At 44.6% G+C, this 17584-nt stretch overlaps 1 protein-coding gene across 4 annotated transcripts in view; it reads left to right on the plus strand.

Annotated features, from left to right (window-relative positions):
- The window catches only part of PTPRG (protein tyrosine phosphatase receptor type G), a 766801-nt gene that overhangs the window by 665322 nt on the left and 83895 nt on the right, over positions 1-17584 (plus strand). For all 4 annotated transcript variants that reach the window (XM_002758499.6, XM_002758500.6, XM_008981938.6 and 1 more), the window contains exons 11-12: positions 2820-2869; positions 4771-5548. In XM_002758499.6, the coding sequence (XP_002758545.3) occupies positions 2820-2869; positions 4771-5548 (828 nt within the window). The remainder of the gene's footprint in view (positions 1-2819; positions 2870-4770; positions 5549-17584) is intronic.

Below are 17584 nucleotides of genomic sequence, written 5' to 3' on the forward strand. Positions count from 1 at the left end.
GGTGTGTTAGCTCCCATGATTTCTGAGTAGTGATGAACATCGATCATATTCCAAAACAGCTACAACAACTCTAAGGCAGTATGAAAATGTCTAAAATTTCAATCAGACACAACGCTGCAGGTCCTGCTAATGCAGTTGGGATTGGTTGCCTACATGCATAGCGGAAAAAAGGGCACCATTGCAGTGAAAGCTTAGGAAAATCCCATTAGGCAAGGACCCTAGGTTAAACACTCCTGATCTGAAAGGTTCTGTAGAAGCTTCTAGTCACCAGGGCTATCACTGACCCCAGTGGAGATTGTTCAGGACCAGTGGAAAGCTACATGCTGATGGAGTGGCTGTTCTGTTTTTTGGCCTTAATTAGAGCCCCTTTTAAAGGGCAGGTTAAGTAGTTCCTCCTGGGAACCTTTTTTCCTGTCTTAACGAGGGGAGGCATGCACACCTGTCTGAAGTGTGAAGTATTACTCTTCGGGCAGCTCAGTGATCATGGGAGGCTATATTTAGGCTGGGTGAGACCCCTGTTATTTGCTTTCTTTGCTGCCTTATTTGATCTAGGACCTAAAGGGTTATTTTATTTAGATGGGTCGTTTTTTCACATCTGTCTCTACACGCATTGGACTTTGTAGCTGTGCAAAATGGATGTATCATGAGGTCAGGGTTGCAAACTCCAATGCCCATGGGGCCAGGCAGGGGGCAAATACAAATGAGGGGAGTGCTATCAGCGGGAATTTGGAGACCATGTGGCCACCTAAAGGGGGGTGACAGAGAGTCAGCCCCAGCTGAATGATGCCCTCCTGGAAGGTGAGCCCAGTTTTGCCAATATTGTGAGTTTTCAGATGAGCAAGAGACTGGGAGTTTTAGATAAAGCTACCATTTACAATATTGGTGGCAAGTTCTGTTTTATTTGTTTGTTTTTTTAAATAAAAGCTTGCAAGACAAACAGAAATATATGTGGGTCGCTTGCCATTTCTGGTTTTGATAAAAATCACAGCAGGTACAAGTGTTACATTTTGGTAACTAGCATTTTTGCTACTCTCTCATTGCATACAGGAGGCAGCTTTTCATTTTTATAGCACTATTGTTTTTTTGAAAGAACCAGGAAGTTTGATGGGGTTTTAAAAAAGTCATAGTGTTTAGCATTATTTGCATTAGCCAAAAGGGGTAAGCAACCCAAGCGTCCACTGACTGATGAAGCGATGAAGTGTGCTGTATACACACAATGGAATATTATTCAGCCCCAAAAAGGAAGGGAATTCTGACACATGCTGCAAGGTGGATGACGCTTAAGGACATTACACTTAGCAAAATCAGTGAGACAAAGAAGGACAAATATGTATGATTCCACTTATATATAGAGCAGTGAAATTCATAGAGAAAGTACTGTGGTGGTTGCCAGGCTTGGGGGAGGGAAGAAATGGGTTCTTGAATGCATATAGAGTTTCAGTTTTACAAGATGACAGAGTTCTGTGGATGGATAGAAGTAGTACAACAGTGTGAACAACCTTAACACTACTGAACCGTACACTTAAAAATGGTTAAGACGGGCTGGGCGCTGTGGCTCATGCCTGTAATCCCAGCACTTTGGGAGGCTGAGGTCGGCAGATCATGAGGTCAAGGGATGAAGACCATCCTGGTCTCATGGCGATGTTTCTACTAAAAAATATATAAAAATTAGTTGGGCATGGTGGCACACGCCTGTAGGCCCAGCTACTTGGGAGGCTGAGAGGCAGGAGAATTGCTTGAATCTAGGAGGCGGAGATTGCAGTGAGCTGAGATCGCACCACTGCATTCCAACCTGGCGACAGAGCAAAACTCCATCTCAAAAAAAAAAAAAAAAAAAAAAAAAAAGGTTAAGATGGTAAGCTTTTAAATTGTTAAGATGATAAATTGTGTCATGTATTTTACCATAATCTTAATAAATGTTTTCTAAGTTATATTGTATAATCATAACACATAGGAAACAGAGCTACAGGAAGAGATGAACACCAGAAAGGGTAATATATGGTTAATATAAAATCACTGGACCATTTAGAACAATTGGCAGTATCTCACAGGATTTTAAAATATGGTAGGAATAATACTGTAACAGCACGCAAAAGGTAAGGTGGGCAAATAGAGTTAAATTATTGTACAGTTCTCACATTTTTAAGGAGTGGTGAAAGTACCAGTTTAAGGTAAACAAAAAGTTAAGGACGTGTAATTAGAATCACAAAAAGGAGAAGAAATCATGACCAAAAAGATAATAGAGGAGGAACAATGGTGTAATATGATTCCATTTAAATGAAGTTCAAATACACATAAAACTGACAGAGGCCCAAAGAGTGGTTAGCTTTGGGGGTGGGGGTGGATATTGATAGATGAGGGGACAGGCACACCTTTTCTCCAGCAAAGCACTGGGGAATGTCTTTATCTTACCATGGGGAGTGGTTACACAGGTGTTTACATATGCAAAATTCATTTAACTATACACCTAAATCTTACTCATTTTACTGTAAGTTTTACCTCAATGAAACAGAAAACAACAAAAATTAAAAAACAATTTTTTAACTAATAGCTTAAGACAGGGGTCAGCATGCTACTGCCCACAGACCAAATCTAGCTCTCTGCATGTTTTCATGTGACTAACAAGCCAAGAAGCATTTTACATTTTTAAATGGCTGGAAAAACATCTACAGAATAATATTTTGACACGTGAAAATTATCTGTAATTCAGATTTGTGTTCATAAGGAATGTCTTGTTGGAGCCACAAAAAAAATGCTTTGTGTAATTTTTTTCTCAATTTTTTTCAAAATTGCTTAAATGTAATCTCTTTGTTTCTCAGCTAATACCACTCGAATATTCCAAGGGACCAGAATAGTGAAAACAGGAGTGGTAAGTAGAGAATGGTAAATTGCTTTGTGGTGGCCGGTTGTTAATTTGCATGCATTTAAAACTGTTGCCACGAGGTGGCAGTATAATGTTATTAAACTGCTCAATGTAAAGAGGTTGCGGTAAAGAAGAAAATTACATTATTCACTTTTTATAATTCAGTACCTTATGAACACAAGTTATGCAACAGCATTAGAGGGTTATATTGTATAATTTTGTGAGGGTAAAAATTCTTCATATTTTTATTTATGATTTGTACAATGCAGGACCGCAAAGGGGTTAAATCTGTTCCAACCCTTTCATTTGACATATGCTCAAATTCAGATTGTCACTTGCCTAAAGTTATATGGATCTGAAAATTTCTGGAACCTGATTTAATATCTTAGTTTTCCCCAGTCCTGGTTGGTATAATGAATAATTAAAATACTAGTCACAGTGGTGATGATAATAATAGCCTAAAATTCACTAAGCTCATCCAGGGTTTCAGGCACAGATTATTTTATTACTTCTCCAGGCAACCCACAAAGTCAGTGTAACTATTATTCCCATTTTGAAGATGAGGAAACCGAGGCTCAGTGAGTTAAAGTCATGTGTCCAGCATCACCCAGAGAGCAAGCTAAAATTAGACTAATAGCTTAGAGCAGCACTTCTCGTTTTCCTAAGATACCTTATATGAGTAAAACCCCCAAATCTGAGCCCCAGTTTAGTATGGTGGTAAGAACGAGCCAAGTCTTGGACCCAGGCAGCCCTGCACTTGTCCCTTCCAGGCCATGCACCTTGTGTAAGCTCTTTAACATCTCTGTGCCTCAGTTTCCTCACCTGCAAAATGGGGTGATGATCATGCCTGCCTCCAGCATGGAAAGCCCTAGGACAGCTGGCACTTGTTAACTGGAGTTCTTGTTATTTTTTTTTTTTTTTTTTTTTGAGACAGAGTTTCGCTCTTGTTACCCAGGCTGGAGTGCAATGGCGCGATCTCGGCTCACCACAACCTCCGCCTCCTGGGTTCAGGCAATTCTCCTGCCTCAGCCTCCTGAACAGCTGGGATTACAGACATACGCCACCATGCCCAGCTGATTTTTTGTATTTTTAGTAGAGACGCGGTTTCACCATGTTGACCAGGATGGTCTCAATCTCTTGACCTCGTGATTCACCCGCCTCTGCCTCCCAAAGTGCTGGGATTACAGGTGTGAGCCACCGCGCCTGGCCAGGAGTTCTTGTTATTCTTGATGCTGTTGTCATTTGTATGGGCTCAGATTTTCTCTGGCTAAACCTAGAGACTGACAGGTAAACTGACTCTACAGTGTCCATGATGGACATGCAGAAATGTAACCAGTGCCCAGAGCATGCAGTGCATAGCATGGCCTCTGACCCCATCACTGCACACCCGGGCAGGCTGCTTTCCCTTTTGCTCCACCCTCCTCACTGGAAGACAGTGGGGTTGGACTGGATCACCCAGTATCTTTTCAAACCTAGAGCAGAGTATCTCCTCAAGTATCAATGATATACATAAAACCAAAGGTCTTCTGCCTCTCATCACCTCAAGAACAGATGATCATCTGATGTTTCCAGTCCATGACTTCTTTCTTGTTTAAGTCAGCTTTAACGTTTCTAACGTTTTTTGGCACTCGGCCTCATCTTGGGTAATATTGGTGTAAAGCTGAGTTGGATTCACTAGTTATGCTTTTTAACATGTTCACAATTATTATAAATCCATTAAAATAAAAGTTGGTCACCCATGGACCACCTAATGTCAACTTTACGCCTTATACTGGAAAACTACATAGCGTAGATGAGTGAAACCCTCAGAGGGTGACAAGCAGAGCCTCATCCCCAACCTTAATTACTGATGCTTCTCTGCTTTTTCTTCTGCCTCTTTTCCACCCTTGCCGGGTGACCTTTCCCAGCCCACAGCATCTCCTGCCTCTTCAGCCGACATGGCCCCCATCAGCTCGGGGTCTTCTACCTGGACGTCCTCTGGCATCCCCTTCTCATTTGTGTCCATGGCGACTGGGATGGGCCCCTCCTCCAGTGGCAGCCAGGCCACAGTGGCCTCGGTGGTCACCAGCACACTCCTTGCCGGCCTGGGGTTCGGCGGTGGTGGCATCTCCTCCTTCCCCAGCACCGTGTGGCCCACGCGCCTCCCCACAGCCGCCTCTGCCAGCAAGCAGGCGGCTAGGCCAGTCCTCGCCGCCACAGAGGCCTTGGCTTCGCCAGGGCCAGATGGTGATTCGTCACCAACCAAGGACAGCGAGGGCACGGAGGAAGGAGAGAAGGATGAGAAAAGCGAGAGTGAGGACGGAGAGCGGGAGCACGAGGAGGATGGAGAGAAGGACTCCGAAAAGAAGGAGAAGAGCGGGGTGACCCGCGCTGCCGAGGAGCGGAACCAGATGGAGCCCAGCCCTGCACCCTTGTCTCCTAACAGGACTGCCGAGGGGGGGCATCAGACTATACCTGGGCATGAGCAGGACCGCATTGCCGTCCCCACAGACCAGACGGGCGGGAGGAGGGATGCCGGCCCAGGCCTGGACCCTGATGCAGTCACCTCCACCCAAGTGCCCCCCACCGCCACAGAGGAGCAGTATGCAGGGAGTGATCCCAAGAGGCCAGAGATGCCATCTAAAAAGCCTGTGTCCCGCGGGGACCGATTTTCTGAAGATAGCAGATTTATCACTGTTAATCCAGGTAAGTCGTTCAGGTCTTTCCTGAGGGTACCCGCTGCTGTGAACAGTCGTAGCTTTTTTCCAAAAACTGGGAGTAGGAGGTGAAGCTTCAGAAAGTACTTAATATTCTTAGAATTATGTATGTCCATCATGGAAAAGGTGCACACGTGTGTGCGTGCGTGTGTGTGTGCCTGTGTGTGTGTCTGTGTGTGTGTGTGTGTGTGTGTCTGTGTGTGTGTGTGTGTGTGCGCGCTTCCCTGTTTTACTCCAAAAGCCTACTCTCTTAGGCTGGAGTAAGTCTTTGATATTTGTTTTCTTGACTCAGAATAGCTCCAAAGACTGAAATAAATGAACTAAAAAGCTAGAGGTTTTAAGAATTTACTTATTAAGATTTCATTCCATGTTCATTATATCATGTATCTATAAATGGCTAGTTTGGTGCCAGGCACTGGGCAGGGTGCTGTCCCAGGGGAGCCTGGTCCCTGCCTAGAAAGTGGAAAGGGGAAGGCAGAGAGATGACAGAGCAGCTAGCTGGAGCATATGCCCAGAAGTTAGGTAGCAGGAACGTGAGAAAGCCGGCAAGCTACATGGTTAACTGGCAAGCCGGAAAAACTAGCTAACTGAAGTTTCTGAAAGTGAAATGGTAATAGAGGAAATAAACAGGATATTGTCCAAGAGAATTATGGAGAGCATAGGGACCTGCCTTAACTAAGAAAGGCCACTCTGGAGAAGTGACACATTCATGAAAACCTGCAGAACAAAAAGCTTCAGCGTGGGGAGAGCTGGCAGCAGCCTGTGGTCCTGCCCAAGAAATATGGCCTCCTCTCCCAGAGCTCCCATTGCTGTGGGAATGAGTCAGTGTACAGACAGTGAGGCCAGGGCATGAGATCCTCGTCTCACCCCTACTGGAGGCAATTTTGTTGCTCTGTCATATGCTCCAATCTTAATGAACCATCCTGATAGTTTCTGCAAGGGAGCCATAAGCATGAAGGGTTGTTATTGTTGTGAGGGCTTTTCTTAATAAGAAATCTTCATTTTGCCAGACTACAAGATGTTTAGCAACAATTTTTTTTGCGTCTAAGCTGTTGTGGAGTTATAAGAGTGCAAAAAAAAAAAGCAACTGGTAAATATTTATTTGCTTTTGCACTTGTAAACATTAAAATTCATCTAAAGCTGAGATCTCGTATGTTAAGATACAACTTAGAATAAATTTTCATGTTTTGAATTACTTTACTCTTAAAGCTGGTATGAACTAATTTTTTGGAGTGGGGGTCTCCTGTGGGTATTGCTCAGTTTTGCTGTGATTTGGGGGAAAGGTGCAGAGTAGCCTTTGGTGGAATTGAGTGAAGGAAATATGGGGCTACTTGGGAAGCTGTTTCTTTATGAACAGTGACATTCCCTCTAGGAATTGCTTTGAAAAAGTTGAATTTCTTGCATTTGAAGATACTGAAGAAACATGTATGGAATGCCCACTCTGGAAGAGGCACCAGACTAGGCTTCAGGAGTAGAACACAGGTCAAGACACTTCTCTTCTCTTGGGTTTGCGTTCTAGTGGGAGAGCTTGAGACTATGCCAGTAGACAAATACATACCTTTAAGTAGCCTTCATTGCTAGAGTTGAGGAGCAGAAGGACAGCATAGCCCTGAGTGGTCAAGGATGACCTCTGAGCAGAGATCCAAGTGGTAAAAAGGAAGTAGAGCCCTGAAAAGACCCAGGGAAGGGCATTCTGGGCTGCAGGAACAGCAGGTCCTGAGCCCCTACAGTGGGATTCATTTGGATCAGTTGAGGCATTATCAGAGGACCAATGTGGTAAACCAGAGAGAGTGACGGGGAGAGGAGTGGATGGTTTGAGAGATTGATGGAGGTGCTCTGGAAAGGTGCTGGTTGGCCATGCTGAAGATTTCGTTCTACTAGAAATGAGAAACCAGTGGTCGATTTTGGCTGGAGAATTACTTGATTAATTTTTTGAAAGAGCACTCAGGCCTCTGCGTAGACATTATATAGGGAAGGCAAGAATGGGCGAAAGAAGCCCAGTTAGCAGGCAGTGGTCATGGTGACGTGGGCCAGTGTGCTTTCTCCAAAGACAGGACGTGGACTTGGAATTGGTTTTCAAGTTTGAGTGTTTAGCCTCTGGACTGCGGGCTCTGGCAGAGAAGCATTCTCAGTCTGCTCCTCTTAAACATTTGTTTGACCGCATTCCTGAAAAGATATGGCTGCAGAGAGCTTAGGCTGGGGCGTATTCACAGGTTGAGAGATAGGAGAGAGGTAGGGACTGGAACTCCCCAGGGAAGTGGAAATGAGTTATTGTCATTGGAATCAGGTTCCAGATTCCAGAGAATGGGGATAAGAAATGGATGGTAAACTTGCGGGCTCCCCACTCCAGGTACAAGGTGTGTGGGTCTTCAGCTTCCACCCTACAGAAATCTGAGAGCATCTACAATCTTGGCAGAGTGGCTTTGAGAGTCACATCGACCCGGTCGTCTCTGTCCCTTACTCAGTCAGGGTCCTCAGGTAAGTCTTGGCCTCGGGTACTCATTTGTAAAGTGGAACTAATGATCACTCTTAATGCCGAAGGTGGCGTGGCTGTGGAGACCCCCTTACTGTCATTGACAGATAGGGGCTGTCATCTTCCCAAATGCCACACAATGAATGTGACTGTGAGAAGGCCCCTCACAACTCTTTCCTTTGCTATTGTCTGTGGACATTAAAGTTACTGGTTCCCAAGTAGCTGCCATTAAAAATGACCTCTAGATGGCCGTGTGCAGTGGCTCACTCCTGTATTCCCAGCACTTTGGGAGGCCAAGGAGAGTGGCTCACTGAAATCCAGAAGTTCAAGACCAGCCTGGGTAACATGGCGAAACCCCATCTCTAGAAACAGTGTAACAATTAGCATGGCATAGTGGCTCATGCCTGTGGTCCCAGGCATTCGGGAGGCTGAGGTGGGAGATCACTTGAGCCTGGAAGGCAGAGGCTGCAGTGAGCTGAGATCATGCCACTGCACTCCAGGCTGGATGATAGAACAAGCCTCTGTCTCCATTAAAAAAAAAAAAAATTCCTCCTGAAACTCAACTGGTAAATCCTAGCTTTTCCCTGCTCACCTTCAGCTCAGTGGCAAGGTCCACTTCTTCTAAAAGCTAAAAAAAAAAACACTTTCTTCAGAATTTCAGGCAATTCAAATTTGAAAATGGTGGCGATGATTGTTTAAGCCAGAGATAAGCAAAGTTTTTCGGCAAAGGGCCAGATAGTAAAGATTTTTCAGTTCTGCAGGCCACAGGTCTCTGTTGCAGCTACTCAGTTCTGCCTTGCAGCACAAAAAGCCGCCATAGACAATACACAGCTGAGTGGATGTGATAGTAGCTCAGTTAGAACTTCTTTTGCAGGAACAGGCAGTGGGCCTGATACGGTCCAGTCTTGTCATTCGCCAACCCCCGGTTTACACAGAAAGATGCCTGTGCCTGTGGATTAGTAGAGAATGAGCGGCCTGAGGGTAAAGCGAGCAAACCCCACATCAGTGACTGATCCTGAAGGTCTTGCTTCACTTCCATGCACTCCAACCTTTGCCCTGTCTGCCTTCTCCAGGGTGGTATTTATTTTTTATTGAAATCACCATCATTTTAATGTTTGTGGTGATGTATTTTAAGGACTTGAATCAATATCTGCTCTCTGAGAAGAGTGATAATGTGTAAAGTTACACACTGTTATATTTTTATGAGTACCTCCAAAAGCCTTGTTGAAACTCCTTTGGTGTTTCATAACGTCTTTTTAAGTAATGTGAGTAGTGGCTTTAATATATCATCTCCCAGGGAAGGAGAAGGGAATCCTCCTGTAGAAGTGGCAAAACTCAGACACCTACAGAAACCAGTTAACACTAATGAGGAAAAAAAAAAAGGACCAGGTGTTAGACATTAGGGAGCAGTAAGGACTGCAGCAAATTAAAGAGCACCTGTCCTTTCTAAAGAGCGTATCTCAGCTCTAACACATTACTGCCAGTGAGAATGCCTAGTGAGCCAGAAATGCAGGTTTTTGTGCAGAACCTCCCTAACTTTTAAGTGAGCTCAAATTTTTAACAAAATTTTTCCTTTTTAAAAACGTATGCCAGACTAAACCCATGGTTAGGCCAGGTAGGAACCGCTGGTGCTCAGCCTCTGCCGTAATGTTGATTGCTAGAGCTGCAACCGCCATTGAAGGCTTGAAGGCCAACGTACATTCACTCCCACTCAGCAGGCTTTTTTCTAGTGTTTTTTTAGTGCAAAGCCCTTATCGGGAAGTCTGCTACATGGAAATCCAGCATATGGTCCCACCCTCAGGAGCCGCGGCCTGAACCCAGAGCCAGCTGATGCAAGGAAATGTTCTTGGGGCAGTGTGCAGTACAGCAGACCCTAGAAGAACATTTCAGAGTGGGCCTCATCTACAAACCCATCATTTGGTGCTGGATTTTCCACTTTTGTTTCCTTAAATTAGGGAAACTCTTTTTTTCAGATTGAATCTTGCTCAGAACTCCAGTACGTGAATACTCATTGCTGAAGGTTTACTAACTGCCTCTTCTGGCTCAGCCCTGAGTCACATGCCACCAGGACAGTCCACTTCAGGGTCAGCATAGCACAGCCAGCAGGCCACATCCATCCCCTGGCCTGCATTTGCATGGCCCATGAGCTGAAAATGGACAGAGTTGGACAGAGGCTCTGGGCTGCTGTTCTGCTTTGAGCCGAAGTGGAGGGTGCAAAGCCCCAGCCACTCTGCTCCTTTGGGCAGCCCCTGAGGTGCCTCTTTGGAACTCTTAAGCACCAAGAAACCCAACTTGAAAAGCTTTAATTACAGAAAGAATACCAGTGTCATCAGTGAATATGTGCTCTGTGCTAGCTCTGCCTGTGCAGAAGGCCAGCTGTGTATGTCACTGATCCTGTGGTAGTCCCGTGAATGTCATGCTGTCATTGTTGCCATCATGCTGGTGAGGAAAGCAAGGCTCAGAGGAAGGAACGTGCCCACAACCACACAGCATGTGGCAAGACAAAGCCTGAACATGGGCTCTGAGTCTGTGGTCCAGGGGGATCCTCCCAACGTGGTGCTGGCTTTGGTGCTGGTTCCTAGAATGAGCAATACCACATGATTTCAGATGCAGTATTAATTATTAAGTGAGTATTTTAATGTGTGCTATTAAAAAGAGACAAATTTTCCATTTGAGACAGCGGGTTCTTGATCAGAGGCAATTCTGTCCTTCTCCCTAGGAATGTTTGGGAGCATCTGGAGACATTCTTAGTTGTCATAACTGGCACTGGGGTGCTACTGGTGTCTCGTGGGTACAGGGCTGTTGCTAAACGTCATACAGTGCACAGGACAGCTCCACAGCAAGGAACTATCTGGTGAAAATTGTCATTAATGCCAAGGCCGAGAACCCCTGATTTACAGCATTCATGTAAAGTTTCCTTTTTGAAGTTTTCTTGAGGACAAATAGAGTAGTAATTTAAAGACAAAAATAAGTAACAGTGCAGGTTCATGCAGATGGGGCAGAAATCATGAATGCAATACCCAGCCGTCTAGGGATTGGGAGTACTGCAGCATGCTTCATTTAAAATTAGTTACATCGGGCACGTGTCCAGACTATCAGACGTAGTTTTCAGCCAGGGCTAGTTTTGCTGGTCAGGTTTCTTTCTAGAGAAATGTTTTCTTTGTAATTCTGCCCACCCCTGCCCTGGGCTGTCATCTTCTTGGCCTGTTTATGGGGAACAAGCTAGGAGTAGGCCAAAGGGGTTATTCAGCTGCCGGTATGGGTTTAGTTTCTTTTCTTAAACTATGGGGGTCCTTGGAATTTTGATTGCCCAATGAATGATCTTTGAATTAAGACACATGGTAAATCTCATGGTATGGAAGACTAGACCCCACCAAGAACAATTAGTTTTCTTCCAGAGAGGCTGAAGTCAAGAATTCAGGTTGCAGCAGGTGGCATATTTGGTGTAAGATTGGTATACAGCTTCTGTCCCTGACTGATTCCAGAACCACATAATGTTGCAACCAACTGTCAGTGGTGGCAGTCTGGTAGGTTAGGACTTGCCATCTTTTGGGAGCTTGGATTTAAATTAAGATTTATCAAATACCCCCTACTTTCCCACCAACTAATTAAAATAGAGATGACAGACCATCATTTTGATTGTTTGAGTCTGTTGAATTAAGTTCTGCGTGAAAATGGTAAGGGAGCACGTATTCACAGGAACTCTTGGCAGTGATATCAATGGAAATGAATGATGCTCTAATCCTGCCCACACGTGTCAACACAGAGCCAGTGTCCTGTTGTGGGAGAACATATATATTTGTAACTGATGAACAATCATTTCTCTGCAGCAGTGGTTTAGGTAACGTCAAAGCTCCAGGAAAAATGAAAGGCCAGTTTTGCGGCTCTGTAAAAACAGCAGCCACCTTATCATTTCACACCCTTTAGCATGGCTTCTATCAAAAATATAGGAAATAAGTGTTGGCAGAAACATGGAAAGATGGGAACCTGTTGTGCACTGCTAGTGGGAATGTAAAATGATACAGTCACTGTGGAAAATAGTATGGCAATTCCTCAAAAAATTAAAAATCAAATTATATGATTTAGCAGTTCTATTTCTGAGTATACAGTTGACCCTTGAACAACACTCTTGAGCTGCATAAGTTTTCTTCTTATACGTGAGTTTTCTTCTGTCTCTGCCATCCCTAAGAGAGAAAGACCAACCCTTCCTCATTGTCCCCTCATCAGCCTTCTCAAAGGGAAGATGAGGAGAATGAAGACCTTTATGATGACCTACTTCTGCTTAATGAATAGTAAATAGAAATCTTTCCTCTTCCTTATGATTTTCTTTATAACATTTTTTTTCTAGCTTACTTTATTGTAAGAATACAGCATATAATACAAATAACATACAAATATGTGTTAATTGACTGTTATTGGTGAGGTTTCTGGTCAACTGTAGGCTATTAGTAGGAAAGTTTTTGGAGACTCAGAAGTTATACATGAACTTGTGATTATTCAGCGATCAGCACCCCTAACGCCTGTGTTGTTCATGGGTTAACTGTATAGCCAAAGGATTGAAAGCAAGATTTCAGAGATATCTGTAGACCCATGTTCATGGCAGCATCATTGACAGTAGCCGCGAGCTGGAAGCAACCAAGCGTTCATCACTGGGTGAATGGCTAAATAAAATGTGGCACAGAGTATACACAATGAAATAACTGTTCAGCCTTTAAAAGGAATGAAATCCTGTCACATGCTACAACGTGGGTGAATCCTGAGAACATTACGGTACGTGCAATGAGCTAGTCCCAAAAAGACAAATAATACTTGATTCCACCTATATAAGATACCTAGTATTGTGAAACTCAAAGAAACAAAGTAGAATAGTGGTTGCCAGAGGCTGATGAAAGGGGAAGTGGGGAGTTGTTTAATGGATATAGAGTTCCTGGTTTGCAAGATGAAAAAGTTCTGGAGATCAGTTGCACATCAGTTGCATAACAGTGTGAATATACTAAACCTCACTGAATGGGACACTTAGAAATGGTTAAGATGGTAAATTTTGTGTTATGTGTTTTTTACCAGTTTTTTTTTTTTTTTTTTTTTTTTTAAGCAGCCACCTTAATTCACAGATGTGGGAGGTTTTTAATGAGTGGTATGGCTCAGAACAAATATGGTGAAATTCCCCACGATGGAAACAGGCTTTAAAATTTTGATTATGCAGATCATCCTTCTCTTTATCTTTCTTGTAAATTAAAGAATCTTGATCTTCCCTACTCCTGATAGAGGCCTCTTGAATCCAAGCTAGTTTTGGTCTTGACACCAGAGGGGTTCTTGTCCCGTAGCAGAAGTTGAGCCCTTACTGGAGGGTAGGAGGCATTTCAGATGGGTCCATCTGATGTATTGCTGCCGGTAGCATTTATAGTACATTGTACTCCGTTTTTATTTGCTTCTACTGGGATGAGAGCCAAGCCAGTAAAAGGCAAACAGCATTAATTCAGTGATGACATATGCCACTGAAAACTGTTTTTCTTTTCTTTTTTTTTAAATTTTTTAAAAAAGCAGAATGGAGGCACTTTACTCAGATTCTGCTGGGTGCTGAAATAAAGACGGAGAGAAAGAAAGACTGTGGGGAGGTTGTTAACCTTACCTTCCTCCTGCATATACTCAGAGAGGATTCGTTAGCATTTTGCTCCGAGTTTCATGGGGAAGACCTTTTGGGAGCAGGCTCACTCTTTGAGTCTGGGCTCTAGCTGGCCTCAGATCACCCTCTGAGTAGCTGTTCACCTGCACATCACATCCGCTGGGGAAGTACTGGGTATCAGTTGATACTCCTCTCCTCATTGTCGTCTTCTTCACACAGATCCAAATGCACTGAGGAGAATGGACCATGTTATATGGGCAGAGCAACAGCATGGTTAGTTTCTAATTGGCCTAAAAATAAAATCTCTTCAAAAATAAATGCAACTGGAGAAAGCCGCTTTGTACAGAAAGAGCCTCTTCTCTTGAGCCAGGTTAGTGGTATCAGGATCATGGTGACTTTATTAAACCATGACTTTTACTTCTGATCTTGAGGCCTTTTTAAAAGACCCGAGGAGTTAGTATTGTTCTGCAGACTCATTGGGTCAGAGTACCATCTTGCAGACTGAAACTAGGCTGGCCAGAGTGAGCGGGCAGTGGGAGTTGGGGGTGAGGAAAGCTGGTCTGGTGTGTGACATTAGGGAGTAGTGATGACTGTGGCAAACCGGTGAGACACACCCTGTCTGAAAGGAATATGCCTCTTGGTTCCAAATGATGTTTGCCATGTGGGAATTCGGGCTTTTGTTCCCAACTTTGAATGTTTTCCAGTGGAAGCTTCCATTGCTGATTTTTATCTGAACTCTTTTGCTTTTTAAATGTTGGCAGCTATTTCACAATTAAAAAATAATTACTGGGAAAGGGTGTCAAACCAGGGTTGCCAGTTCATAACCCACGTCAGGCAGGAATCGAAGGACTAGTGCCACTGGGAAAACTGCATCACGTGGATGAAACCGAGATGGAGGTGAGGAGCTTTCTGTGAGCCCAGAAGTCCTGTACTTAACTTGGTGTTACACTTTGTGCATCATGGAGGGAAGCAACCCCAAGTCACTGGGCAGCTCAATTCCACTGGACCCTTTAGGGGACAGCTAGGTTACCAGCAAAGCGCTAAGGAACCGTATGCTGCTCCTGGCAGATGAGTGTCAGTGTTACTATACTGTCAGCATTGTTGCTTGGCTCCATTGAAGGAAAGAAAAGAATGAACATTTCTCGGGCACCTCCTCTGTGTCAGGCACTGTGCTTGGTGCCTGACTGATCTGGGGCAGCTTCATGAGCAGGCAGCCTGTGCACTCACATAGGCCCTCTGCTCAGAAGGGCCTGTGCTTGCCTTCATACTCTCTCATATGCCACTGTCACCTTCTTGAAACCATTTAATAACTTTTGAATCGGCCCCAGGATTTCATTTTGTGTCAGGTTCTATAAGTTACGTAGCCATAACTTACACAGTCTGTTTTCACATAGATGATCCTCTTTCATCCTCAGGATTCCCCTGAGATGTAAGTATCATCATTTTTCTCCCTTCGATACAGGAGTGAACAGACACTCAGAGATGGGCAGTCATTTACCCAAAGCCACACAGCTGGAAGGAACTAAGTCAGAATTTGTACTCAGGTCTGCCTTAGTCTGACTGTAGAACTGCCTCCATCATGTTCTGGTCTCTAGAGGCCTAGGCGTGGGGAAGGTTGACCTTGTGGATTGTCGCTGTCTGAGGGCATATAATGAGATGAGCGTATACTCAGTGTCACATTTTGTGTGTTCTTAGTAGTCCTAGCAGTTTGGTGTTTTATTAGGGCCACAAATTGAGTCATGCAGCAGGACAGGTATTTCTTCTGCAGGACACAACAAGTTTGGGGGCCAGACACAGTGGCTCACATCTATAATCCCAGCACTTTGAGGGGAGGCAGAGGCAGGAGGACCCCTTGAGCCTAGAAGTTTGACACCAGCCTGGGCAACATACCAGGAAAGTGTCTCTACCAAAAAAAATGGGGAAAAAAAGTATAGTACAGTCTAGTCTCAGGGCAAACTCTGAGATTCTAGCTTGTGGATAACAACCCCCATGGGCACCGAGGAAGGAGAACTGTCCAGACCCCAGGCACAATTAGTGCCTGAAGAATATCTTAGTTCATAGTGTTATTACTCAGCTATTTCCTTTATATAATCCTTTATATATAATATTAGTTTATAGAATTAGTGCCTAAAATATAACTTACTGCTTACATATATCTAGCTTATATAATCATACTTAATACTTATATCTAGCATACTTAGTTCTATAGAATCTTTCTGTGTAATCATATAGGTTTTACAGTAGGAGCTGTACTGACTCATTTAGTGCTGATTTATAAAATCCTTCCATATAACCATACAGTAGTGTGTAGCAGGAGGAATGCCTAGAGCAGTCACAGAACCGAAGCAGTACATGGGAAAACAGCCAGACCAGGACAAGAACCAAAGACCCAGGTAGTGGCGTCCCTGCCTGAAAGGGCATACGCTGTATGGCAGGCTTGGAGCAAGAGCCTCTCCTCCTGATAAAGGAGTCGTACTACTTTGCATCCAGTTCCTGTGGAAGGTAGGCCTCAGGCCTGAGATCCTGGAAATAACTGAGGGAGAAGAACCCCTCTAGTGTGACCCCTCTACTGTACACTCTGTCAGTCTTTTCTCGCTTCTGTGCTAGCTCAAATCATCTTCCTGTAAATATCTTAATAGAAGAGCACAACCCTGTCAGCTCCCACTGCATTGGCTTATGGTATCCTTCTATTAGAAATGCTTTGAAGTCGGGCCGGGCGCGGTGGCTCACGCCTGTAATCCCAGCACTTTTGGAGGCCGAGGCGGGTGGATCACGAGGTCAAGAGATCCAGACCATCCTGGTCAACATGGTGAAACCCCGTCTCTACTAAAAATACAAAAAATTAGCTGGGCACGGTGGCACATGCCTGTAATCCCAGCTACTCAGGAGGCTGAGGCAGGAGAATTGCTTGAAACCAGGAGGCAGAAGTTGCAGTGAGCTGAGATCGCGCCTTTGCACTCCAGCCTGGGTAAGAAGAGCGAAACTCCGTCTCAAAAAAAAAAAAAAAAAAATCCTTTGAAGTCTTCAGCCCCCAGATAAGAAGTGTTGTGCACAATACCTGTTGCACACAGCCAACCTCCTTGCCTCGGTGATGTAATAGGGGTGGACCCCTTTTCTGTACACGACCCTCTACTACTGTGCATGGCATGGCCCCCTATTGCACACGGCCCACCTCTCTGCCCAGGTGGGTGGCCCCTTCCCTTGTAACTCACGTGATTATGTATGCCCTATTACTAAGCCTATAGATGATGACCTCACTCACGACTCTGCCCCCTGCTCATACCTAATAAATACAGATGCTTGTGGGCATTTGGGGGGCTCGCTGATCTCCACTCACAGGTGGCGTGGTCCCCCGAGTCCAGATGCTCTTCACTAGTTCTTCAGCGTCCTCTTGTTACTTCTCAGATCCTGTACCTCAGCACAGCATAAGGGACTCCCCATGACCCTGTAGGGCCCAATAGCCCTACATAGCTCTTTACCATAATCACATCACAGGCAGTCCCTTGTGCTGATGCCCAGTGCATCTGAAGTTCTGTATGACTGCCACTTACACACGCAGATGTTACAGAGAGAAGTCAGATTCAGCCAACACTCAGTGAGCACTCACCTTCTCCTGCTGCTGTGTGAGGGTGCTGATGAGGAGGAGAGTGGTGCTAATGAGAAGTAACGATGCCCCCGCTAGGATGGTGGCGGACGATGGTGTAGCCGAAGTTGGGGTGTGTAATGATTACAATAATCACAATAGTTAACATTAACCAGGTGCCAGGCAACATTCTAAGTGTTTTGTATGCATTAGCCCAGTTTAATCTTCATACCACCACAATGCTGTATGCAATATCATTTCCATTTATAGAGGAGGAGATTGAGGCACAGAGAGGTTAGGTCAGTTGCCCAGAGTTGCATAGCTAGTAGGAGGTAGAGCTTTGTTA

The sequence above is a fragment of the Callithrix jacchus genome, chromosome 15, assembly GCF_049354715.1.
Source record: "Callithrix jacchus isolate 240 chromosome 15, calJac240_pri, whole genome shotgun sequence".
Classification (NCBI taxonomy): Eukaryota; Metazoa; Chordata; class Mammalia; order Primates; family Cebidae; genus Callithrix; species Callithrix jacchus.